Here is a 25,874-nt window from a genome sequence, read left to right as displayed (position 1 = left end):
CAGTAACAGGCCGCAAACGATCTAGAATATGGCCAGTTGGTCATTTAGTTCATAAATCATGCATTCACAATCCGTTATCTTGGCCAAATCTGTCAACATTTTCTAATGTAATGGGAGGGTGAGCTGTCTCCAGTGTCTTAATATGTGTAGTTTAGCTGCTGCCAGGGTTGTTGCCAGCTACCTTTGGGATTATTTAGTAGGTACCTCACAATCAGACATATTGTGGATTAATGCAGGGTGTATTGATATGCGGAGTTGTGTTCGTGACCCAGGGGGGTTCATAATGTGTACCCATATGAGGTTAATGAGAAAATGTGCCATAATGTGTGAGGTAAGTGGCAGCCTCCTATCCCACATCTCCAGCATTGATCATGTTGAAGGAGATCTTATTTATTTAGATGTATGGGGTTGTCGCGTAGGGTCTCATTATCCTAATGAAACTACTGGATGTGGGCGGCAGAATCACTTGTACTGTGGGAGACTGAGTCCTATCCCGCACCATGTGACACCTGTCAACCTAATCAAGGTTTGTTCCGGTTAACTAGCAGTGCCTCATCTCCACCCAAGAGTAGGGATCATGGGGCAACCGGGCGCATAACTTAAAGGCCTCCTCAGGAAAATCGTGGTCACTCAGATCTTATCCGTTTCACTCAGTTACATTAGTCTCACGCAAGCAAGGGCAGTCAGAGTATAGTTCAATAAAGTTTTATTGAAGTAACTTCATGTTAGAAAATAAAGCATGTACTGCAATAACCAGGACGATGAAGCACAATAGGATTTAAATTGTAACAAGGAGAATAAAACACAAAAATAACGCTACCATGTTGTCACTACGGTTTTTAAGAATAGTTCCTACCTAGGCAATGTTAGAGTACAGCATATTAAGCTCTAATTCTGCCCCTCAGGTTCCCCCTGGAAAGACATCATCCTTCATACCTGAGCAAGAGGCCTGTAGTCTACATACGCAGCTGCAACGAAGCACTCAGCAATCAGCATGCAGTCGTGGTCATCTGGCTGGAATCTCCCTCTAACGTACATGGGTCAAAGTAGTGTTTTTGTAATAAAATTACTGATGTTCCAAGAAAGAATCCCCACATAATAGTATATATTTTTCTGTGAACATTGGAGACAAAGCGTACCACTTTTGCCGGCAACCTATCTCACTGCAGCCTTGAGAAAGCACAGATTGAAAGAAATGTCTTGTTTAAGAATGCAGTGCTGACCTAGGTGAAGAACAACTAGATAGAGAAAATAAATTAAGACCGCAAATGTGTCTATTGTTAAAATAATATAACAAAGCTAAAATAAAACATATCAAGGTTAAAGTGCATAGCGGCAGGCTTAGTTTGCTAAATAACATGTCTAAAACTATATCTAAAATGGCTACACAACACCCTCTCCTTGCCGGTTCAATGTGGGAATGTCAATAATGACAAGTTGAAGATACTTGAGCATGTATTAAAAGGACAATTTAAAATGTTAATTGTCGCGTCAAGAAAAGCCTAATTTCAAAAGTCAGAGTAATTTTTTAAATCGCCAGTTGAATCGGGGGCAATGGAAGACAGGAAATCTTTCACTTCGGTAGGTGGTAAATTAGGAAGTTCATCTCCAAGGAAACCCAAGGAGCATTCATGTTCCAAAGCCTGAGCTCCAGCCAAGGTAGCAGCATTCTGTTGTGTGCCCAACAGTGAGTTCAGAGCTGTATGACCCACAAAGAGCAACTCATAAACAGCTTCCCGTAGTAAACGCACCCTCAACACGCATGTCTAGTAATGAGCCCTCAGCGAGAACATCAACAGATCAGCGTCCAATTAAAGCAAGCACTGCTTAGAAAGACAAACTTTCAGTGCACATTCAAAAGAGAACCATAGGCACTGAAACACCGGCTGCACACAATGCAAAACCGCTCTGGATGACAGAGACTAGTTACACTCCAATTGCTCCGGGAGTGATGCTCCAAAGTACGGCATCATGCGTTCACGACACAGCTGCACTGGTGGAAGCGCTTTCAGTCCTCCTTGTTGCAGCAGGACAGCCATTGCGCAGAAAAAGTAGCAATAGCAAAATGCCACCTATTATAGCCAAAGTTATTGGAAATCCCCCCAAAATACTGGAGAATATTGAGTGGATGGCTGAAGGTATTAAGCTGAATATAGAGGAGAAGGTGTGAATGAAACCAGAACCAACAGCCTTAAAGAAGTTAGCGATTCCAGTAGTACTGGATGCATTAAATATCCGTCCCATGAGTTTACCAAAGTGTTTCAGCAAGTTTGTACTTAAAAGGGACTGTATTTCTGCGGATCACCTCACAACCTGACTCATGTAGGTCTTGCATGCAAATGTAAGTGCCACATGTTTTTGCAACAATAAAGCCTTGAGGCTGCTCAACTTGTCAAAATTCACATTTGAAGTAGCGATATGGGGCCAAATCTCATCTACTTCCCTCTGTCGTGTAGGAGGAAAAAGTCCTTTCCCGCAGCATGTAACAATTTTAGAGACTGGAACGACATAAACTATTCCGGCTCACATCCCACAACAGCTCTCACTATTGAGGAGAACGTAGCTGCCATTGAAGAGCACCTGGAACTCAGGTCTAATCAAGGGGACTGGGACTCCCTTCAGATAACAAGCCAAGTTGCTGCTGAGGCTTTACACGCCCTGTGCAAGGACAGCTGTTTACCAACCATCGAATGGCTTACAGAAGTCTTGCATTCACTACCGTTAAGAAACACCTCTTTCATGTCACTGAGACATTTGTACGTGAAGGGTAGCTCCCACACTTCATGGATGTAACTATCTCCTAGCCTTTCATATCTGCTCACTGGAACGTGTTTTAAGCAGGACATGAATTGCAGTGTTGGAATAGGCAGATTAATGACCCTGTGTATTAACCACTCAGCAGACGGTATTTCAGCCACAGTAAAAGGCAACTTTTCTAATTTTTCAATATTTAACATGAAATAAGTCGCTTCTTTTTTTAGCTATTAGATGTTAAATTAAATGTGGAAAATATGTCCCTTGCGCTAACGTGTTGCCAGGGAACGCGACCTGCCTTCAGTGTTTGTAGTGTCCAACCTAACTTCCTAATGGATCTTAGTTGGCTCTGTCCACGGTGTAAAGAGGACATGTCGCTCTGTACTGTCTATTACACAGGAAACAATATTGTTTAAGGTGTATATCTGGGCGGATAAGGTATTAATCCCATTATCTACAATAGCTAATGCCTTCTGTAAGTTTTCCTGGGGCCTAACAGGAAATCATGTAAGTCAATGTTATTAGACATGAGACTGAGATGTTCTCTAACAGCATCTAGAGAGGTACCCTTCAACCATTTCTGACATAGTTTCCTTACAATGTATGTTGTTACTATACCCGCGTGTTCAGATGACACATAGTGAGGGTCATGCCTATTTATTCTAAAACCCCCCCATGTAGTTTACAAGACGTTTATGACAGCCATTGGTATCTATTGGCCACAAAAACCAGCCACCAGGACATGAAAGTGAAGCATTAAACGTGCCATTTTGGACCCATTCATTGAGCTGATCTTTAGTTGCATTTATATACTTTTGCCATTTGTAAAATTTTGCTGGGGCAGGAATACTGGGCGCATTCAAATCTTTAATTTTTGCCAACCCTAAACAACTTGTCTGTTGTACAGTTTCATTAAAAAATATAATTTGAACAGGTATCAGGCATGCTCTGAACAAAGGTTCCTTTTCTCTTATTTGCCAATTTTTTGTTCCCCACACACTTTTTAAGTCAATAGACTTTAACCAATATTCAAAGCCTTCTATAGCCAACCGGTAAACAAAGGAATCCATATAAATGAATTTGGTATCTGTCAATAATATATGTACATTTTCCATAAACGGCAATTTGAAATATTAGGACTCATAATTTTTAACATTGTGCCCAGAAAAATATGAACATTTTTCAGAGTATGTTTTAGAACTCCCTTGTGGTGGAGCTGGACAGTGTTCCCATTGTGCGTAGTTAAAAATAGTCTTTGGGGTACAGGCTCTGTGAGTGAAATGGTGTCCATAATAATTATAGCAAAACATGTCACACTAATTTTCTTTGGATTGATAAACATCCTCACTTTCAAATACAGTAAAATACTGCAATTCAGTCATCATAGAATCAACTGTTTTCACATCCTAGTCATCAGAATTAACTTTGGGTATTATTACATCGTTCATAGAAAGTTTAAACACATATGGTATTTAAATGACCTCCGTCGGGCCGTATATATCAAATGTGACTTTATTCCAAACAATCCCATCAGGAATTAGTATAGCAGAAGTGTTCACAAAAGACAAGTCTCTGCGGACCTTGTGAGAAGAAAAATGGGGTTTTAGGACCTCATTCACCAGTTCAACTGTTGATCTTTCAGGAAGGTAGTGACCATGTATTGATAGAAAGAACGTAATAACAGAGCCAATCCAAAGGAGGAAAGCTAATATAGGCAGGGAAAGCCACAGAAAGTTCCATGGGAAAATAAAGTAACTTGTTCTAAGCTAAATTATCAGCTGTGGCAGTTCAAGTGTAGAAGAGGCAAATGAGTCTGAAAAGGTGTCATTGATGTCGGCAAAGTATCCAGAAGCAGTTTGGGTAAAAACTTGAGCCGTATTTGAAGGAGGGGAACTGTTAGGGGTCTCCCACTGTGGTTCACTGTAAATGACGCCATCCGCTTGTGTAGAAGTCGACTCAAATCCATCAGCAATTTCTGTGTTGCTTGTTGTAATAGATGTTAGTGGATCTAATGCAAGATAATTTTCCACCCTACCCAAGCTCGGAGAGATGTCTGCGTTGCTGCCCAAAACTTGTAGAGGAACATCTTGACCAGTAGGGAGAGGGATTTGGGTACTACTTGTTGTTCCTCTTGGTCTGCTGTGCAGAATCGGCCACATGGCGTAACTTGACATTGTCGATAAAGATAAAGCGGTTTTCTTTAGAACCAGGCAGCGGTGGTAGAATGACAGTTCTGGTGCCGTATATTCCCAGGACTGGAACCGGTGCATGATAAGAAGGACCAAACTCCTTTTTCACAGCAACCTTTTTACATACTAGATCCCCAACCTTTGGAATCGAGCCGGTAGAAGTTTTTGGTACATCGTTAATTCCTACAGAGGCAGCACTGCCGGAAGCGTTGTCATCACAGAACTGTTTGAATTCCTGCAAGACAGTGACATGTTCATTTATATCAAAAGGTATTTCTGCCACCACTACACCAGGGCCATCAAGATCTGGAACATACATTTGAATTCCAAACAGGCACTCGCTTGAAGTACGACCCCCCAGGGACCTTCTGGGCAGATTATTAAGTGCTCTCTGGACTCCAAACAGGTGATTAAGCCCACTACGACCCGTACCTAATACTCTGGCTGTTAAGGATTGCTTTAAATCTCGGTTTTGTCACTCTATGACACTATTTCCCTCAGGATGAAATGGAGAAGAGTATTGGAATTGGACCCCTAACGAAGCCATGGCGTCCCTGAATGAATGCCCTTGATGCGAAAGCAGGGCCCTGGTCCGAGTGGAAAGCCGCAACTGCATATGTGCTGATAAAGACTTGCAAATCTTAAATACCAGTCCGAGCGTCAGCCGAGCGTTGTGGCCACACCCATAAAGATCTGGAGCAGGAGTCAACAGTGACTAAGATGTATTTGTATGCACTATTAGGTGTCAGGGGACCACAATGGTCCAAGTACACACATTGTAATGGTTTGTTTGAAATTAGGAGGGGTGTCTGCTGTGGGCATTTGATGGTGGAACCCTTAACTTGTTGACAGATATCACAACAAAGGACATAATGCTTGGCCTGTTTGGATAGACCTGGCCACCAATAACAAGCTTGCAATAATGATATTATAGCCGCTACACCAGCATGGGAAGAGGCAACCCCCTAATGCGCTGCTTAAATCAACTCTGGTCTTAGGTCTTTATTGGGAATTACTCAAACTCCCATGCCTGGTATCTTTACTTCTGTGTCAAGGAAGCCTCCCATTTGGTAGGAATATTTAGCAGGAAATGCTTTTGGGAAGGGCGTGCCTTCAGCCATGGCTTTCACTGCAGCCCAAATGTCATTGTCTTGTTTTGTTCTAGAATGAGTTACTGCAGCAACAGAAGCCATAGCTACTGCTGATTTGGCTGCTTCATCAGCCAGTGTATTTTCAGCAACGTGTATTCCAACGTGCTGGTGTCCAAGTGTATGGACAACATGGACATTTTGTAGCATTTCCTTCAGATCCACTACTTTCGCCCACAGAAGTCTGTGTTTCATGGTGTTACCTTTAGAATCTCTGAATCCATTCTGGTGCCAGTAATGCAGATATTCATTGAAGGACTGGACACAATAATACGAATCACAGACAATCAGTGTTAGCTGTGCACGACCCGTTTGTTCCAGAGCCATCACCAGAGCCTTTAGCTCTGCTAGTTGTGCAGTGCAATCCCCTAGGGTGTGCGTGAAAGTATGTTGTTGGATAGAATTTACTACTCTCCATATAGAGGCTTACACAAGCAGTGGAGTATTGATGCTTGGTGTCTATTACAGGTTGCGCTGAGCCATCGGTGTACATGACTCTTTGATATTGATCAATAGGCAATGTGTTTGCCGGACTGGATATTCTAGTTCATATTGTAAAAATTCTTGAGTTTGTAACTTTGAGTCAAAAATACATTCTACATCAGTGGCTGTCAGAGATGTTGCCAGTTGGACCCAATGTGGATGTAATGCTTTAGCATTTAGAACACTGGCTTTGGTAACATCTCCAAGTGCTGGGATTGGAGATACAACAGTAATGCGTTTCCCCTGGGCTAGTGGTCTTTCTCTGTTGACAGCCTTCTGAAAGGCAATGAGAATTTTTTCAGTGGGAGAAAAACATTCTGCTGTTAAGTACAAATGTGATTTGTATGCAATCAGGACTGTCTCACCTTCATTGAATGTTACATAGGTGAAACAAATGGCACCAGAAATTACTCTGATGACCAGATGTTTTTTATTGTCCCTTGTGTGTAAGTGTTGTGCTACAATCATGTCTTGTTGTAATGCTCTGAGAATGCGTGTGTTCAACTGTCCAGAATTTACTGGAAAAGTCAGGACGTATAAAGTCATATAAGGGTTTTATTTGTGATGCGTAATCTGGAATGTATGTTCTGCCAAAATGTAGAAAACCCAACAGGGATTGGAGTTTTTTTTACAGATATTTGGAGGTTGTAACTGTGTGCATTTTTCTAGGAACTGTGGCCTTAGGCTCTTTCCTTCACTTGATAGTTTGTATCCCAGAAACAGGACGCCAAGGAAGGCTATTTTTGTTTTCTGAAATTAAATTTATAGCCAAATTTGGCAAAGCCCACAACAATGCGGGCTACCCGTCTTAGATGTTGCAGTAATTTATCATCCGTAAGGTAGATATCATCTACATAGGTCAATGTCGTGCCATATTGAAGTTACATGAGCCGGGAACAGTCCTGGACTGTTCTTGTACCCATGTAGTAAACAATTGAATTTTTTCAGGGAGCCTAGTGTGCTGAATCTTGTTACGTCTCTACTCTCAGGTGCTATATTTTGGCAGAAGAAACCATTTGAAATATCTAATGTTGTTTTGTATTTTTTGCGCACTATTTTGTTCATAAGTGCTGTGCTGTGAGAATTTTGTATACCATACGTGCATGTGTGACTGGTTAAGTGTCTGTAATCTTAGACTATTTTGTATGAATGGTCCGGTTTAGCTACAGGGAATAAAGGATTATTCAATGGTGAGACACAGGGTTTGATTACACCTTGGTACTCTAGTTGTGTGAGGATTTCCCTCATGGGTACTTTAGCATCATGTTTTATTGGATACTAGGTTTGAGGTTGGTATTGATTCTTAATTGGAATTACATGATAGGAGGAATCTTTATCCTATCCAATGTGGTTGCCATATAACGTGGGTGCCTGCGTCAATGGCGTAGGACTCTGGGAGCTCATCAGGAACAAGAGGCGAGAAAGAAGGGTTAATAACCTCTTCCCCATATGAGCAGGTATGGACAAATTCAGTTGGCCAGTCCCTTTCGGCCAGTACAATATCATATTTGTTTATGACACAGTCCCAAACGATTGCGTTGATTGTGCATTCAATGTCTCCTTCTAATTGTAATGCTACTTTGTACACCCTATCAGGCGTGGAGACACGCATGGCCGCAGTTTCAACTTGTAAGAAGTCATCGGTTGCTTTCACCTCCAGATGTCCTTGAAGATTCCGGCGAACTATTGTGACCTCTGCTGCGCTGTCTAGCAGAGCTAGTGCCCACTTCTTGTTCTTCAATAGAGCCCTCTTCGTGAGTGGCATGATGAATCACAACTGCTGCCACCTTTTTCTTTTTGAATTGAGTTTTGTGTTGGGGAAGTTTTTCTTCTTTTTTAACAGAAACTTCTGTAGAGCCTTGTGATTCCTGTCTTGGTTTCACATACTTAGTTCTTCACTCTGACCGCTCACCTCTCTCACTGCGTTTTTCCAGTGAGTCCTGAAAGAACTAAATTGGCAGTGTATCAGTATATTGCTATCTGTCAGGCGTTTTAATATTATCTCTATTTCTGAGATTATATCTATTCTGTGGGGTCTCCGTATGCAGAGATTCTCCCCTTAGAACCCCCAGGTGCTTGATTGGTAGAATCTTTATTAGATGTACCCTGAAACTGTGATTTTGTGGGTCTGGCCCCCAGACTATCTCGGCCAATACTAGAGGAGGTCTCCACGATAATCTTTGGCAGCTCATGTTCTTGATCCTTTGGAGGAACGTCCCAGAGCCGCATGTGCACTGCTAGTGCTACTGCGGCCCCTTTAAGGTTACTTAATATAAGTGAAGATACCGTGGAAAAATTGCCCATGAGTTGCATCCCCAAGTCCAGGGCCAGGGTAGCCCCGTATTCATCTTGAATTTGTTATAGCACTTCCAGTAGATGGGCAAGTGTCGGTGAACCGTGTGTGGTAGTATAAAACATGGCAAATACCATGCCCCAAGTATTGCAGATATCTACTGTGGGAACCATCCCAAATGGCAAGCACATAATTAATATTCTGTGCTTATCCTGTGGTCCCGTATGGGAAAATACTGCTTCCAGCACATTTATTTTTTGAGCTAACCAAAATGCAACTCTTCTCGTTTGGCGGGTACCTTACCCATGATTGAATGTACAGTTTCAGGATTAATACCTGGCGTTACTGCATGTGGTTGCACTGGGGTAGCATGTGCTGGCTTTGTATTTAATGTTTGCATTACAAACTGTACTAATCGTCTATATATTTCCATAAACTCAGCATATACGCAGCGGACTTCAGCTACCGTCAAGGTTGCTGCATCAGGGTGCAATGTATATGTAGCCAGTAAATGCCAGGTAGGACCATCATTACTTAGAGGACCTAGCCACAGTGTAGGATTGTATATTTTTAGATATGCATATGCTCTATATTGTGCAGGTATATTTGTAGGTGTATAGCAATGAAATGTATTTGTGTTCCCATCAGCTGCTGAAAATGTGACCCAAGAATAGAACATTTCTGTTCTATAGGCTGGATGAGTCCCAACAGCAAATGTAACTAGACCCCCTTGGGTTGTAATGCCATGTGCCTGTAAATGTGCAGTAAGGGGTGGTTGCATATTGACTGCAATTGCTACCTGTTGCGGGTTCGCCATGATGAATGGATAATCCTTCATCGTTAGTTAGGTACTACCTACTTAGCTGAGGAGGAAAATCCTCAATACCACAGATGTCTCTGGAAATAGTACTGAGGTGTCTTTGCATGTAGTGAGCCAGAGATACTCACGAGGACCAGAAAATTAGTGTCTGACCAAACGCTGGCTGCGCCATGTCGTGTATGTTCTCATTATCCTAATGAGACTCCTGGATTTGGGCGGCAGAATCACTTGTACTGCGGGAGACTGAGTCTTATCCTGCACCATGCAACGCATGTCAGCCTAATCCAGGTTTGTTCCGGCTAACTAGCAGTGCCTCATCTCCACCCAAGAGTAGGGATGATTGGATAACCGGCACATGACATAAAAGACTCCTCAGGGAAATCATGGTTAGTCAGATCTCATCCGTTTCTCTCAGTTACATTAGTCTCACCCATGAAAGGACAATCAGAGGCAGAGTATAGTTTAATAAAGTTTTATTGAAGTAAATGCCTCTTAAAAAAATAAAGCATGTATTGCAATAACTAGGATGATGAAGCATAACAGAATTAAAATTGGGACAATGAGAGCAAAACACAAAAGTAAGGGTACCATGTCATCACTATGGTTTTTAAGAATAGTTCCTACCTAGGCTATGTTAGAGCAAAGCATGTTAAGCTCTAATTCTGCCCTTCAGATTCCCCCTGGGAAGACATTATCTCTCATACCTGAGCAAAAGGCCTGTAGTCTACATAAGCAGCTGCAGCGAATCACTCAGCAATCACCATACAGTCATGGTCATCTGGCTGGAATCTCCCTCTAACGTACATGGGTTAAAGTAGTGTTTTTATAATAAAACAGCTGATGTTCCAAGAAAGGATGCCCGAGTAAGAGTGTATATGTTTCTGCGAACATTGGCGACAACGCATACCACTATTGCCGGCAATATATCTCACTGTAGCCTTCAGAAAGCACAGAGTAAAATAAATAACTTGTTTAAGAATGCAGTGCTGATCTAGGCGAAGAACAACTAGATAGAGAAAATAAAACAAGACCCCAAATGTGGCTATTGTTAAAATAATGTAACAAAGCTAGAATAAAACATATCCAGGTTAAAAGTGCACAGCGGCTGGCCTAGTTTGCTAAAATAATGTGTCTAAAACTATTGCTAAAATGGCTACACAACAGGGTCCAGTACCAAATAGTAATGCTATTTGATTTTGAATTCTCAGTCAAAGTAATGTGTGCACATGAGGGATGCCCCGTCCTCAGGGTCATAGTCTTTGTGCTGAGGGAGAGCCATTGGGTTCTACATTTCTCCTTAATAAGAAGTGAGGGCCTATTATCTATGAGCATATTTTAAAACAGTCAGACCATCCCTTTATGTTTATACCATATGCTGTTACACAGCTGAGTGCAGGATGTCAGTTTATTCACTATTTCCAAACTTACCTAGCAGTGCTTCATTTGGGAATATTTGCAATGATGAAAACAAATTTTGATTGAAGGTTTTGACAGGTCTTGACTGTGGGCACTATGTACAGGTGTTCTATTTGTGAGTTCCCTAAGGGCAAGCATGTTCTCAAAAAACCTAGGGAGTCCTCACTATTCATATTCCCCTGATGAACCATTTTGGTGTCAATTTGTGGTGCCACAGATGTATTTTAAAAGATCAAGTGCCAGTTTTCAGATATGGAACATAACATAGCAGTGATCACTGATTTATGTGGCTGTGATGAGGGTGGGATATGTCTGTATATCACCTCAGAAATTTCAGTATGTCAATTTTAATGGCAATCTTAGTAAGTGGATCTGAGTCCTGCCCTATCCAGAGTACCATTTGAGATAGATGGTTAGCAAGATGGTAGGAGAACATGTTTGATAGATGCCAACCTCCAAATTCAGTATGTGAGTTTTTTCATTTTTAATCTGAGGTATATGTCTCCCCCTGTGAGTGATTTAATGACTATATCTATCTGAGTCAGCAGGGGCTTAGGAATCAGCATTGGAATCACCCCAAACACATGGTTGAAGTGAGATGCAATGACCATTTGGATTGGCTGTACCCATCCCAATAGAGATAATTAAAGGGCAGACCTCAGTGCCAGATTTAGGTTGGTCCTAACTAACAGAGAGAATATATTTATCTCTATCACACGATTTAAACTAGTGGTGATAATAATTACTGGATATTTCATATATTTTGCCTCCCTTTTAGAGTTGTAGTCAAGCATGCATGCTTTGGTCATTCTACAACACATAGGCATGACCTCACATTTGCTCCAGTTAAGTGTATACCCTGGAAATCTAGAAAATGCATCTAATAATTCCATGCGACTGGGGAATTTTGATGTTGGTTTAGTGATAGTCATAAGTATGTCATCAACACAGAGTAGTGCTTTCAGGGAGAACATGTTAAGAGATAACCCATGAATCTGGTGCGAGTGTCCAATTGCTGTAGCCAGTGTTTCCAAAGTTAACAAGAATAGTAATAGTGAGAGGGGGCAGGACAAGTGTGTTTCCTAATGAATGTGGAAGCTTCAGGACAAGAAGCACACACAATTGAGTTGTACTTTCGGGCTTTGATATAACCACTTGAGCTTGTCAATGAATTGGTCACCCAGTCAAAACTTGTTCAAAACCTTGAATAGGTATGTCCATTCCACTTCATCAAATGCTTTTTCTGAGTCGGGTAAAATCCCCAAAGTATCTTGATTTGAATCCTTGGATTTCCAAAGTAGATATGCCAGATTTTGCAAGTGGCTCTGGGATGACTGTCCTGGGACAAAGCCAACCTGTGTGGGGTGGATGAGGAATGGAATAACTTTATTAAGGCTGGTGGCAAGGATTTTGGCCAAAATCACGATGTCCACATTACTAGGAGCGTTAAGCCTGTAGCTCTCACAGTTCAACATATATTTGCCCTCTTTTGGCAGTAGGGAAATATTGGATAAGGCATTCAAGGAGTTTGTATATTCTGCTTCTGTTGTAATCACCGCAGTATAGTACTTGTAGTTAAAGTGATGTGTGAAGGAGTTGTGTAGCGTATGGGATACAGATGTAATGTGGGATTCAGATGCATCTGCTGTAGCTGGCAGGGGAGTATCAGTGCATCAGGGGGTAATGGGTGCAAGTCAGCCATCACAGGGAGATCAGGTTACTTTCCAATGTAGTATGCGGGATTCAAGTTACTTTACTGATAGTCACAATGCAGGAAACAACAAGACATTGACAGTGATATTAATAACAATAAAAGTGATGACATGGAGCAAAATCACCACATGGCCATAAGATCTGCGCAGCAAAGTAGCCAAACCTCAGGAGTGTTCAAGGTCAGCCTCACATCATCAGATTTTCTGTCCTTCAGTAGCAATTCAGACCTGTCTCAGTTCTGGGATAGTGCTTCTACTACCCTTTTGAGTCTTGCCCTGTCCGATTTTCTGTAGTCGGTTGCCTAGTGCTTGCTGCGAAGGTCTGTAGCCTGCTGACTGAGCTCAGTCCCAATCATTTGTAAGACTTCTTCCTGTTGTGGCTTCTGTGTCCATAGTGTGAGTCCTTCAGTTTACAGTTACTCTTCTAGCACACTGGAGTTGCAGAGTTCCATTGTTTGGCCTTTATAAGTGATAAGCATAACTGCAGGGTTAAGGGAACCATTTTTCATGTCATGTTGATGTAACCATGGACACAGAGCTAAGAACATTTTCTGTCTCACAACTGTATCATAGGAGTAGGCAGCCGTGATGTGAATTTACTGGCCCTCTAACACAAAAGGACCCTCTTGTTTCTTGGCCTTCTGTAGTATTAGGAGTACTTTGGTATGTCAGTTGAGCAGTCCTGGCTCTAGAGGGTGGGCCAGGCCCACCTAAATGTGGCCATTCGCCCTTCCAAGTCCTGTTCAGAAGCTGAGGCACAGAGCACACATTGTCTTCCCTGCCAACTGCCACGCATGCATGACTCTAAAAAATGTTGGCAAATTCTTTGCATCACCGCAACCACCCGAGATTGTCATGCTATTATATTGAGTAGCATGTTCTTTTGTGCTGATGCCTGCTCTGCCTCCTTTGTTTTATTTATCAGCTGCGATGCAATAGTGTCAGTAACACATTTCAAACTGGGCAAATGCAGGGATAGCCCGGTATTGTATTGGTGTTTCATTTAGAACTTTGGAATGTTAGCTTTTGAGAAGGAACTTTGATTCTAGAAGTCGAGGGCGGTGGATGAAGCGGTGGGAAGGAGGTGCGGAGGCTGGGATGTTTCTCTTGCTGGAATCTTACATCTTCGTTTCATTTTCAATAAAAGAAGAGATCCCGTTTTCCACCGTGTTCCTGAGTTCCTGAGTCCCATTTCCACGTTATAACACTGGTGACGAGGGGCGTCTAACCTGCGCTTTGGATGCCCGAAAACCACAGGTCGAAACATCTCAACTCTGAGTTAAGTACATTTCGTTTAATTGACTACAGGAAGCGCAGCACGTTAACATTGACCTCTACTGGTCTGATTTTTTGTGCTTCGCCGAAGTTTTATTTACGGCTCGTATCTTTATCTCGACTTTATCTTTTACAACGTTGCGGTATCCTAGCAACATTCCTTCTCGAGCGTCCTCAATCTCCTGACACCTTTGTGTGCGCTGCGCATCATTTGACATCTCGTGCTTTCTGGAGTTAGCACGAGCGTCGGATGCATTCATTTTCTAAAAACAACTCTACACGTCATTTGACGTCTCGTGTCTCCTGGAATTGACACGAGCGTCTGCAGTTTTCGTCTTACACGAGCGTACTTGCCTCGTGTTGACTTATTCTACTTCACACGAGTGTCCGCTATGCTCATTTGATTTCCAGCCTGTCACAATGTATCATACTGCGATATGCACGCATTTTCAAGCAACCTGTGCTACCGTACTGCATTCTTCTTCAGATTCTTCGTGGGACCAATTGGACTTGTACTTTTATACATCATAGCAAGTGTTGTTATATATATAGTTTGTGTAAAAAAAATAATGTATTTCTCTAATTATTTGCATCTTGTTATTCCAGTTGCGTTTTATTTTTTATTTTTTTTTGTTTCCTATTCTACTCAAGTTCATAATGCAAAACGTGGCTGCTCCTCCTTTTTTCCTTTCCACCCCGGGTGAACCACTTATCAAGTGGGGGAAATGGAAAAAGGTTTTTAAACGGTACGCCAGGGTTTGTGGAACATCGTTAAGTACAGAAAGAAGAACTGCGTTATTATAACACTGTCTAGGTACTGAAGACCAAGACGTTTTTGATCATCTCCCTGAAATTCCCGATAAGGAAGCAGTTAATCTTAATGAATATGAAATCTGCATCAGGAAAATGGACTTACATTAGTTACCAAAAGTTAGCACCATCTTAGAAAGATATTGTTTTGGTCAAAGACTTCAAGTAGAATGTGGATCTGTTAAGAATTACGTCACTGATTTAAGACGTCTTGCAAATTGGTTCATCTTTAGATGAAAGAATTCGTGATCAATTCATGCAGGGTTGTATAATTGATCAAGTGCGAGATGAGTTCTGGTTATTGATGATCCTCATCTTGATGAAGTTATCTCTCTCGCTAAAAGGATTGAACATTCCGTGAAGTGTGTTGATGTGATAAAAAGGAATGGCCACAATGTAGTAGCACTAGTGAAAGAGAACAAGTCAAAAAGTAATAAGAATGTCACCAAACTTACGTCTCAAAATCCTGGGGAAAAAAAGGTGTTACTGATGTGGCAAAGAGGGACATTTTGCGAATGATAGAGTATGTCCGGCTATCAATAGTTCTTGCCTGTTCTGTAAAAAGAAAGGCCATTTCTCGATTGTGTGCAATCTACGTAAGGCTAAAGAAAGTGTGAATGCCATTGATTGTCAACTCACGAATGATGAAGATGGTGGTGAGTCACAGTGTGGCCAGATAGTGCTACAAGTGTCTGACAAAAATCCTAGTGGCCCTTTGGATTACGTTACGATAGAAGGAAAAAAAAACTAAGGTACTTTTTGATTCTGGTGCCAAAATCACTATTGTTTTTAAACAGTTTTATCAAGAACATCTCAGAGGGCAAGTTAAGTTATTAAAACCTGATATCAGGCCATGTGCGTATGGTGGGGAACCTATTGATTTACATGGATACTTCCTGGGGTTGATCGAATATAACCAACGTTATACCTCAGGGAAGGTGTGTGTCTCGAAGAGGGGTGACAGTATTATTAGCTGGTGGCATCAGAAAGATTTGGGTGTAATGCTAGATCCAAACAGTTTTCCCCCAATAATTCTTAAAGAACGAATGGGTGTTGAGGTGGTTGGGAATACATGTGAGACCTCAGATTTGGTGATGTCTCTCCGCCAAGATTTTAGCAAAATCTTTTCTGATAAGATTGGATGCATGAAGGGTTATTCCCACAAGTTCAAATTGATTCCTGGGTCTGTTCCTTATTGCAGTAAGGTTCGCAACATCTCTTTTGCCGTAAGGAGTCAACTCCAAGCTGAATTGGAAAAATGTATAGCTCAAGGTGTGATTGAGGAGGTGGAAGGAACGGAATGGTTGGCTCTGATAGTTATTGCTAAGAAGTCTAATGGAAATATAAGACTATGCATTGATCTTCGTAAGCTCAACAAATGTGTTGTGGTGGACAAATATCCCCTTCCGAACATCTCTGAGTTACTAACCAGAGTCTCTGGAGCTAGAGTGTTTCCTACCATTGATCTAACTTCAGCCTATCACCAAGTACAACTAGATGAATCCTGTAGAAATTTAATAGCTTTCATAACACCTTTTGGGACATTTAGGTTTGTTCAGCTACCATTTGGATTGATTTCAGCTGCCTTGGTCTTCCAGAGAATAATGGAATGTATTTTGAAAGGGATTTATGGTGTGTGCATCTATCAGGACGATATTTAGATTTTTGGTAAAAATTATGTTGAACATGAGATGAGGCTCAGAGAAGTTCTAGAGAAAAGTTCTGAATATGGCCTGACAATCATGTCAGAAAAATGCAACTCTTGATTATTTTGGTCACACCATAACTGGAGATGGCCTCATACCGAAGAGAGAACTAGTTGATACTATTTGAAGTTTAGCTTCTCCTACATCTAAAGAAGAGTTGTTGAGATTTCTAGGTATGGCTGAATACTATAGCAAATTTGTCAAAGATTTTGCGAGTTCATATTATCATATGAGGTACTTATTGAAGAAAGGAGTGGAATTTGTGTGGAGTGAAGAATGAGAGAAATAATTTGTTTATGTCAACGAATCTCTTTCTTGTGCCCCTGCATTGAAAGAGTTTGATCCTAATTTACAGTCCTTCTTGACTACTGATGCGGAGACTAGGTATCCTGTCATCAAAAGGGAAGCTCTTGCTGTGTTTTGGGCCATTAGGAAGTTCTTGTGGGGAGGTTCATTTGTTGTGAGAACTGATCACAACCACCTGTGTGAAGTTCTCTGTTCTAAGGAAATCAATGCAGTGTCAGGGAGGATCACCAAGTGGATTTTCGGATTACAGGAATATGATTTTATTGTTATATAAGTCCCTGGTTCAGACATTGTATCTGCTAATGTCTTGTCTAGACTGGTATCGCCCAGTTCTCATGTTCAAGAAGATGATTATGTAAGTGATGATATGGAGAGTTTGGAGCGAGTGTGTGAAGTGGATTTCGAAATAATCTCCGAGACGAAGTGGCATGAAGAAACTATGTCAGACAAGGTGTTGACTGAAGTAATCGAACTATTACGCAAAGGTTGGAAGAATGTACATCAAGGAAGTATGGAAAGCAGAGGTTTCTGGAATGTGAGGATTGACCTTGCGGTAAGTCAGGATCTCCTGTTCAGGGGTACAAGGTTAGTCCCTCCACTTATTCTTAGAAGTCAACTAATAAACCAGTCTCATAGCAGTCATATGGGTACTTCAAAAACTAAAGAAAGACTACGTTCCTCATACTGGTGGCCTGGCATTGATACCCAAGTTGAGCGTGTGGTGAGGGAATGTGTACAGTGTGCGGTTAGTGAGAAGGCAATGAAACCCAGGGTGCAACCTATGGTACTTAGAAATAAACCTAAGGGACCGTGGGTAGACATTGCGTTAGATATTTTAGGACCAGTTCATGGTGAGAATACTGTAGATTGCATAATTGTTGTGGTGGACATGTTTTCCAGATGGTTGGAAGTGTGTTTTACTAAGAACATTGAGACTTGGAAAGTCATAGAATTCTCGAAAGATTTGATAACTAAGGAAGGCATTCCTTCTAATCTTCTCACTGATAATGTCGTGCAACTAGTTTCCAAGGAAATTAATGATTTTTTGAGTGGGTGTGGCATTAAACATAAACTTTGTGCATTGTACCATCCAAAATGCAATGGTATGGTAGAAAGGTTTAATCGGGTCATTAAAGAAACCATCTCTATTGCAAAAGGGAGCCAGTTGAATTGGAAGCAAGAAGTAATGAAAAAAGTTTATGTATATAGATATACCCCACATTCCACTACTGGTCAAACGCAATTTACTCTTTTCCAAGGTAGGCGTGGGAATACAATTTTGGAACCTAAATGGGTGAATGATCTGTTGGAAAGGAGAGGGAGAGTGGTGGTAGAAGAAAATTGGAGACTTAAAGAACAAGAAAAGTTATTAAAGAGTAAACTGAACCTCAATAGAGCTAACTGTGTGAAGAAGACGTTGATTAAGGTTGGTGATTGGGTTATGATTAAACAACCTCTTGGAAAAATGGGTGAGAGGAAATTATCTCTACCCGTGAAAGTTGTGAAAGTTTTCACCAATGCTGTTAAAACTCATGATAACAGGATATGGAATTTAAATAGAGTTGTCACATATAGTGGTGTTGCTACTAGTTGGGAAGATGATGATGGAGGAAATGAAGGGAATGGTGATCGAACAGGAAAAGCAACTTTAAGAAGATTGAAGGTGGGAACTCATAGTTCCACGAAGGACTCTGTGGTGAGAAGATCAAACAGAAGCGTCAAGACCCCTGCATATCTTAAGGACTATAATTTGATGTGAAATTATTACTTTTGTTTCTTTTTGTAGTTTGTATTTCATATGTTTGCTGCTGTATTTTATGGTGGATTGTTTTTACAAGTTTAATATTTTGTTTGCATAATGGGAGGGAGAGGTGTTGTATTGGTGTTTCATTTAGAACTTTGGGATGTTAGCTTTTGAGAAGGAACTGTGATTCTAGAAGTCGAGGGTGGTGGATGAAGCAGTGGCAAGGAAGTGCGGAGGCTGGGATGTTTCTCTTGCTGGACTCTTACATCTTCGTTTAATTTTCAATAAAAGAAGATATCCCGTTTTCCAATGTGTTCCTGATTTCCTGAGTCCTGTTTCTATGTTATAACAGCCTCATTTCCTGCTGTTTCTGTGCCTTTCTAGGAGGTAATGTGGGCCAGCACCACATGCTCTGCACAGCCTGCTTGGGACCTCATGGAGAGTGGGGTAGCATGGGAGTGAGAGGGTGGTGTAGGATGCACATTATTTCACCATTGCTGTGTCTCTGCTTTGCCCCTCCAATCCATCACTTGGAACCCCTCTTCTTTTTATCACATCTTTCTGTCTTTGTGTCTTGCTCTCTTTCTATTCTTCGTTTCTTTCTAATCATATATTCCCCCATTTCACTCTTCTCTTTCTCCAGCTGTTTCTGTGGCACTCAAAAATCTTTCCAAAGTGGTTTCCCTCATGATCTTAATTTCTCATTCTCTGTCTGCCGCTTGTGTTTTCTCTCCCCGTACCTTTCCCACTGTTTCGCCTTCCCTTTCTATAGCTCCATGTCTCAAGGAAGAATAAGGCACTAATGCAACAGATACATTGGCACCAGATCCCAGAGATGTAAAGGACCAACTACACTGTGGTTTAGTTGTCTTTTATTTTTCAACAGACAAGAAGAGGAATTCTTTCTTCTCCCTAACATTAGAGCCCATAGTAACCTTTCTACAGCACTACAGTCTCACTCTACTGGGCACTACCCTTTTTCTCACTCTGTTTGTTGCCGTCACTATCTGTTTAGCTGCCTACTCCCCAAACACTTTTCTCTTTTCTTCTCTCCCTTCGCTCTTTCTTCCTCTTCATTATTCTGTCTCCATCGCCTTTTCAGTCCCTTTTCTTTCTCTCTGCCTTTTCTTAAACCTATTTCCCTAAGTCCGACAGTTCCGCCCTCAGTCTGATTCAAGACCAGGTAGCAGTAGCGGGCTAGGGATTTGAGAAGTGCCTGTAATGCAAGAAAAGCCTCTCAGTGAGGACACATCCCCGCCCTCTTTGAAGATGTAAGATATACCTGCACTATAAACAGCACAAGAGTTTACAACAGGGAACAGGGGATGGTTCACCTCTCTATCCCGCCAATGGCTGTTCTGTCCTGTCCGTAGTTTTCAAGAATAACAGTAGAATATGTACTCATGGCCTAAGATATGGAGGGAATATTGTACGTCTGCAGTATCCCCTCCTCAGCTTTATTACCAGACAGTGTGCACATACTGAGTTCCCCAACTCATCGCGAGATGAGAAAGTGTTGTATATTTAGAAGGAAGGAGGAGTTCATGTTACACTCATTAGCTAGCAGAGTCTGCAACATAGATTCTGAAGTATAAGGGTATACAACACAAAAGACACTCAGATAAACACCGACTGCAGGTTGCTATCCCATAACCATTCTTCTGTTGTATTCTCCTACTTGGTATTTTGGTATTTTCTTCAAGAAAACAGCGCTATGCGTGACAAAATACAAAGATAAAACGTCACTGGACATCCCACTAGTTATGTTCGCTTCTTGCTACATACTGTCACTCACAGTGTCACATATGAAGTTAATATTTGTCACACATATGAACACTGCAACCATACAATAGTCTCACATGTACATACTGAAAACTAGGCAGCTATGTTAATTTGTTTGACGTATGCCTATAGTGTGCCCTCTGTGCCTAGCGTCTCATTTGCATGAGAGCAAAGGGGAAAGCTGTTTTTTTTGCAACAATTTCAGTGCTTTCCTTAGCTTCTCTTAAGGATAGGGCACTCTCAATGTCAGTAAAGTGCAGATTTTGCCTTTCAAGACCTTAAACTGTAAACTACCACTTGAAAGGGTTGACTCTTTTTTCTTAATTTCCTTATGCCTAAGTGTGTATAAAATATTTTTGTGGTATCCCCTCGTGATTTACATCATCACTGTAAGAAATTGGATTATTATTTGGAGGTGGCAATTACCCACTTAATGAAATAATCAGATCTCTTGTCAGATTGAACCCTCAAAGTCACAAAACTAACCTGATCTTGACCCTCCTTGTAGCTACGGCTCAGAGTAGACAGGCTTTACTTAAAGCAAAGTGTAAGGTATTTTTTTCTGTACCAAAAGTAATAAAAGTCAAAACAGCAAATCTTAATGATGTCAGATAGGCGATGGTCGAAGTCCTGCTGAAGCCTTTGGTTTTGGAGGGAAAAGCTCAGTTTGGGAAAATTCAAAATTCATATCCAGGGACTGCTCTGACTGGCTAGATACTTTTTGACACATTTGGCCACTCAAGAGTTCTATCTTCTGACTTAGGGCCTGATTTAGAGTTTGGTGGAGGTGTTACTTCATCACAAACTTGACAGATATTCTGTTGGTTGTATTACAAGTTATATAGGCTGCAATGGAATTGTAGTACAGTGGACAGGATATCCGTAATGTTTGTGATGGAGTAATCCCCTCCGCCAAACTCTTAATCAGGCCCTTAGTCTCTTTTTAAGAGCTTGGAATCATCCAGCGGTGCAAGACAACAGGCTGTGTCCGACGGTGGGTTTCAAGAGGCCAGATACCTTCTCAGTAAGGGCTGCAGAGCAAAATGTATTTGTGTGGACAAACTTTGAGTGGGAGAAACCTAATTTTCCCACTCAGCAAGGTTGTACCTTGGGCAGATAGGCTTGTGTGGATTGCCAGAGGTGTGGCCAGAGTAATGAGCAATCCTCTCCTGTGTGGTCACTCTTAACCAGTTCCAAGTGGCATCTCTCCCACCATTTACTTTGGTGCTTCCTTGATTGTGAGGACAAAATCTGGTGCCTTTTCGGGTGTCACTAACATTTGCTTGTGACCGGGGAAGCCCCTTTGATGTAAATTAGGTCCCTGGGCCCACATCAACTGGTCTTCTTACCGGAGGAACAAAATCACCTCCTCCCCATTCAACCCTTTGTCTCTGCTCTGGGAGCCGTTTTTACAGCTCATCAGAGCTAATCACTCATGGAGTTACTGCTGAAGAACTAATACAAATTAGCCTCCAGGAACCTCAGGGAGTGAAAAGATATCTTTCTAAAAGTTACTTGTCCTTAAACATCAACTTTATCATTGAATTTGGGTTTTTAATAAATATTACAAATAGTTGTTTAATATTTTTTCTAGCTTACCCTGACTGGGGATAGCAAATCTAATATGTAATGTGATTCCCTGTGTTTCACTATGTGTCAGCCTAACTAAAGTGAAAACAGCTTTTGAGTGCTAGTCACAGTAAGAAGATTAACAATAAATTTCTACATGTCCTAGTTTTAAATACCATGCACCCTGCCTTGTGGGCTAAAAGTCCCACATAAGGGTGACACTAATAGTTAGAAGAAAGATTTCCTCTTGTTATTTTGACAGGTTACACTGCAGGATTTACACTGCAACAGTCAAGTTAAAACAGGTATGGCTAAAGCCATGTTTGCACTGCCACTATAGTGAATGGTACAATGGCGCTGCAGTTCACATGTGGCACTTAACTTCAAGGCCCCTCGGTACACATTTAACTGATGTTACAGGCCGATACTAATTCAGTTCAATATTTTTATGTCAGATGCTTAGTGTAATATTGATGTCAATTTCCACTCCTGCTTTAGGAATCAAGACCTATGATTAGCCAAAGCAGCTTGTATGTGGCTGCATAGAGGCTGAACAAGAAAAGGGTGAGCACACAGCCTTATTCATCTCCAATAAATACAGATCGTAGAGGATAAAGCAGAGGCACTGTTAAGCTTTAATTGAACTGAGGATCTAGTGTATAGCTGCCAGTCAGCTTGTAACAGTCCCCAAGGTATCAAATTTAGTTGAAAAAAAGTTCCTATCTACTCTAACAAATGTTGTTTCAAAGTTCATGAAGCAAGCATACAGCAGTTCCCCAGCATTAAATGTTTGCAAACATAGGCAGTGCTAAAGGTTTGTCTGAAGTACCATCAAGGAAACCTATTCAAAGAATGGAAAACGATTTTGGTGTGCAACTCATGTTTGTAGTTCATGTAACATATTCAATGTAAAGTAATGTCTATAGTCAATAGGTTTATAGGTCTGCGTGGCTTTTTACCTGCTTCCTCCATGTATATTCATGGCCCACCCAGGTGTTTTCTTGGCCCTACCAGGTTGAGAATCTGGGAACCAGGCCTGCAGATGGGGCATGCTATAATCCCTCAGGATGCAGAAAGTGTAGTTATATGGTGAGGTTGAAGCCTATGTGTTCTTCGAAATTCCAGTGGGTCTTCAAACTGAATGTCCAGCAGTGATCGTAACAGGGACTACAGGAATGCTACCATATGGTCTCCATTGGCTCGCTCTCTGATTTCATGTATATGGATATTGGTACTTCTTGAGTGGTCTTCCAATTCTGTAACATTTTGTTGAAGGCACCAGATCTTGGAGCCCCAATCAGGATGCACCGACACCTACCTGTTTTGGTCATCAAGCCACATGTCCATGGTTTCCAGCCGATAGTGTACTTCTGTGAAGTCAGATCACAAGGATTTAATTTCCGAGGAGAGTGCAATATCTTGGTATCAAAAATAGACAGTTTGAATCTCAGTCCTGCTATCTCTTTGAGGATTGTTTCTCGTGCCATATCTATTGATGGGCTCTGGGTGGAGGTCTGGACCACTTTCACCTCTTCTAGGGCTTCTGAGAATGTGAGATGTTGGGATGTCTGATATGAGGGTGCCTCATGCTTACATGGTCTCCAAGCACAGTAGTGGCTCACTTATGCATAGTTGAGTGGGAGCCTTCACGGATTGAGTGGTAAGCTAGGATAACTGCTTGACTGATCTTGACTCCTCCCAAAGGATGTTATGTTTAATTCTCCTATGACACTGCAATGCAGTGTAACTCCCTCATCTTGTCTGTTATGTTCAATTAAAGAGTCCCAGCCCATTAAGACACCTGATAATCCTGCACCCAGCTCTCTATAGTCTTTTTTTCCTGCTGCCTTGTATGAATTCTGCTTTAAGCTTTATCATCTACTGCTAGCAAAGGCAAAACCCCCAATTGCAATACAATTATTGAACCTTGATTTGAAAGAGTGAAAGTTCTCAACTTTGAAAGGGATGATGATCGACCCAAGAATTGAGGGTTTGAGATTGGGATGCAGGAAAAACATCATGAAAAAGGTTATCTAAATCTTGTTATGGCTGAAATAATAAAGACGGGGATACCGCCAAACAAGAGACCATAGGACTTGAAGAGGAGTAGAGAAAGTAGAGACTTGGTGAACAGTTATAGATACCAGTGAGTGTATTATAGTAGAAATATGAAGAAAGAATCATAAAAGGAGACAGATGACAGGTATATACACTGATATAGAGAGTATTAAAATGAGGAATAAATTGTATATAGGGGTCAGAAGACCATGATTTTGATATTTTCTACTATTTAATTCTCCCTTGGATTAGTCATCCATGAAGGTATCATGTAGAAAGTCACTGCACTGTTTAAAATGTGCTAGTGAAGCGGGCAGTTCTTGATGTGCCTGTTCTCCATTTTCATGGTCTGGCTTTACGGCGCAGCTGCCACCAGACAATTATGTGAGTATCACTAGAGAGGAGATTTGGCTCTGCCAACATGTTGGGAGCCAGGAGTACATGTTTTGATTAAGCATATGTTGCGTTCTTCCACAGAAAAAAGTGCATGCCATCCTCGCAGCTGGTATAGTTTTGTTTATTTATATAGCTGCCTAAGTTTGAACTTTCTGGGACACACATGACATTGGAATGCTATTAAAGTGTCTCAGATAACTACTTAATGGTGATGGTTTTCCTCTAGCAGCAGCACAGATGGGAGAAGGGGTAGTCATTAACCTACATGGATTTTTAGGTCTGGCTTGACAGTGTGACTGACCTTTTAAAATACAGAAATATTATTCTGCAGCTCTTTGCTTCCACACAAATGCCTATGTGTTCCTATCGTATTTACTTGTAATGCTTCACATTACCATACAACATTCATCTAAAGCCATACCTGTTGGCATTGAAAATGCTTTTTTAATGGAGTTTTTGCCTTTGCGGCCTATGACGTAACCTCCTCTAGGCATGTGATTGTAATGTGAAGAAAATATGCAATGGTGTTTACTTGTCTTGTGCATTGTGAGTTTGCATTGCTGCTATCCCGTATGCACCACTTCAATGTATGAGGTCTGCTTGATCTTCTAACGTCCCTGCTGCACCCGTTCTCTCTGTGACAAAAAGACTCACTGCAGTTCTCTGTGCCAAACCTTTCCTCCTGTGTGTGTGGGGAGCATACAGTGCTGCTGTCCCTGTTGTAACCGAACTGTATATGCGGCAGAAGTTTGTAATATTGCTGTCATTGAGGTGACTTGGTGTGACTTTGCATTATTATCGCATTTGACGTAACTGTTCTCGCAAGAGTAGTAAGCCTGCACTATTGCTACTGTGATGCCTTTGTGGGCTGTGTTTTATGTGTATGATAAACCCTTAGCTACTCCTGCCGTGCTTCTGTCTGTGCCAGTGTCAAACCCATTCTGTACACTTATCATTATGTAAGAGAGGTGTACACAGCTTTGATATCGAGTTCTTTAGCTACAGAAGGAGGCTTTCCTTGCTGTTGCTAATAGTTAGCATTTAGGGGTCACCAGGGGTCGCAGCTGCTACCCCTGTCTTGCCCTTTGCTACCCCTGGCACTGCGTTTGCGACCACTGCCCTCAGTGGTGGCAAATTCAGTGACAGGAGCATAATGGCAGATCATCCTTATGTATGGCAGTTGGGCTCCACTCTTTGTTCTCTGTCAGTTCTTTATCACACTAATTGTGAAAAATAATATTATTTATTCGATACTAGTGCAATAAAATGTCTACAGTTAGCTAGAATATGCTCTTCCATGGCAGCCGAGGTAAGTAAAAAAGTACTTTCAAATGTATGTTGTGTGCATGATTGGGGTGACAGTGTATTTATGTGAAAGAGCGTTTGTAAGTGTGAATTTGTGAGTATGGGTGA

At 41.4% G+C, this 25,874-nt stretch overlaps 1 protein-coding gene across 5 annotated transcripts in view; it reads left to right on the top strand.

Annotated features, from left to right (window-relative positions):
- Window positions 1–25,874, top strand: part of TBC1D22A (TBC1 domain family member 22A) — a 1,763,002-nt gene that overhangs the window by 1,500,779 nt on the left and 236,349 nt on the right. Inside the window, exon 13 of one of the 5 annotated variants that reach the window (XM_069229721.1) lies at window positions 906–1,046. The exons of the other annotated variants lie outside the window; for them this stretch is intronic. Coding sequence (XP_069085822.1) covers window positions 906–1,031 — 126 coding nt within the window. The 3' untranslated portion in view covers window positions 1,032–1,046. Of the gene's footprint in view, window positions 1–905; window positions 1,047–25,874 lie in introns of those variants that run through there. 5 annotated transcript variants of the gene reach the window in all.

Source organism: Pleurodeles waltl, chromosome 4_1, assembly GCF_031143425.1.
Source record: "Pleurodeles waltl isolate 20211129_DDA chromosome 4_1, aPleWal1.hap1.20221129, whole genome shotgun sequence".
NCBI classification, from domain to species: domain Eukaryota; kingdom Metazoa; phylum Chordata; class Amphibia; order Caudata; family Salamandridae; genus Pleurodeles; species Pleurodeles waltl.
Note: the sequence above shows the minus strand (reverse complement) of the source record. Positions and strands in the feature narration are given on the sequence as shown.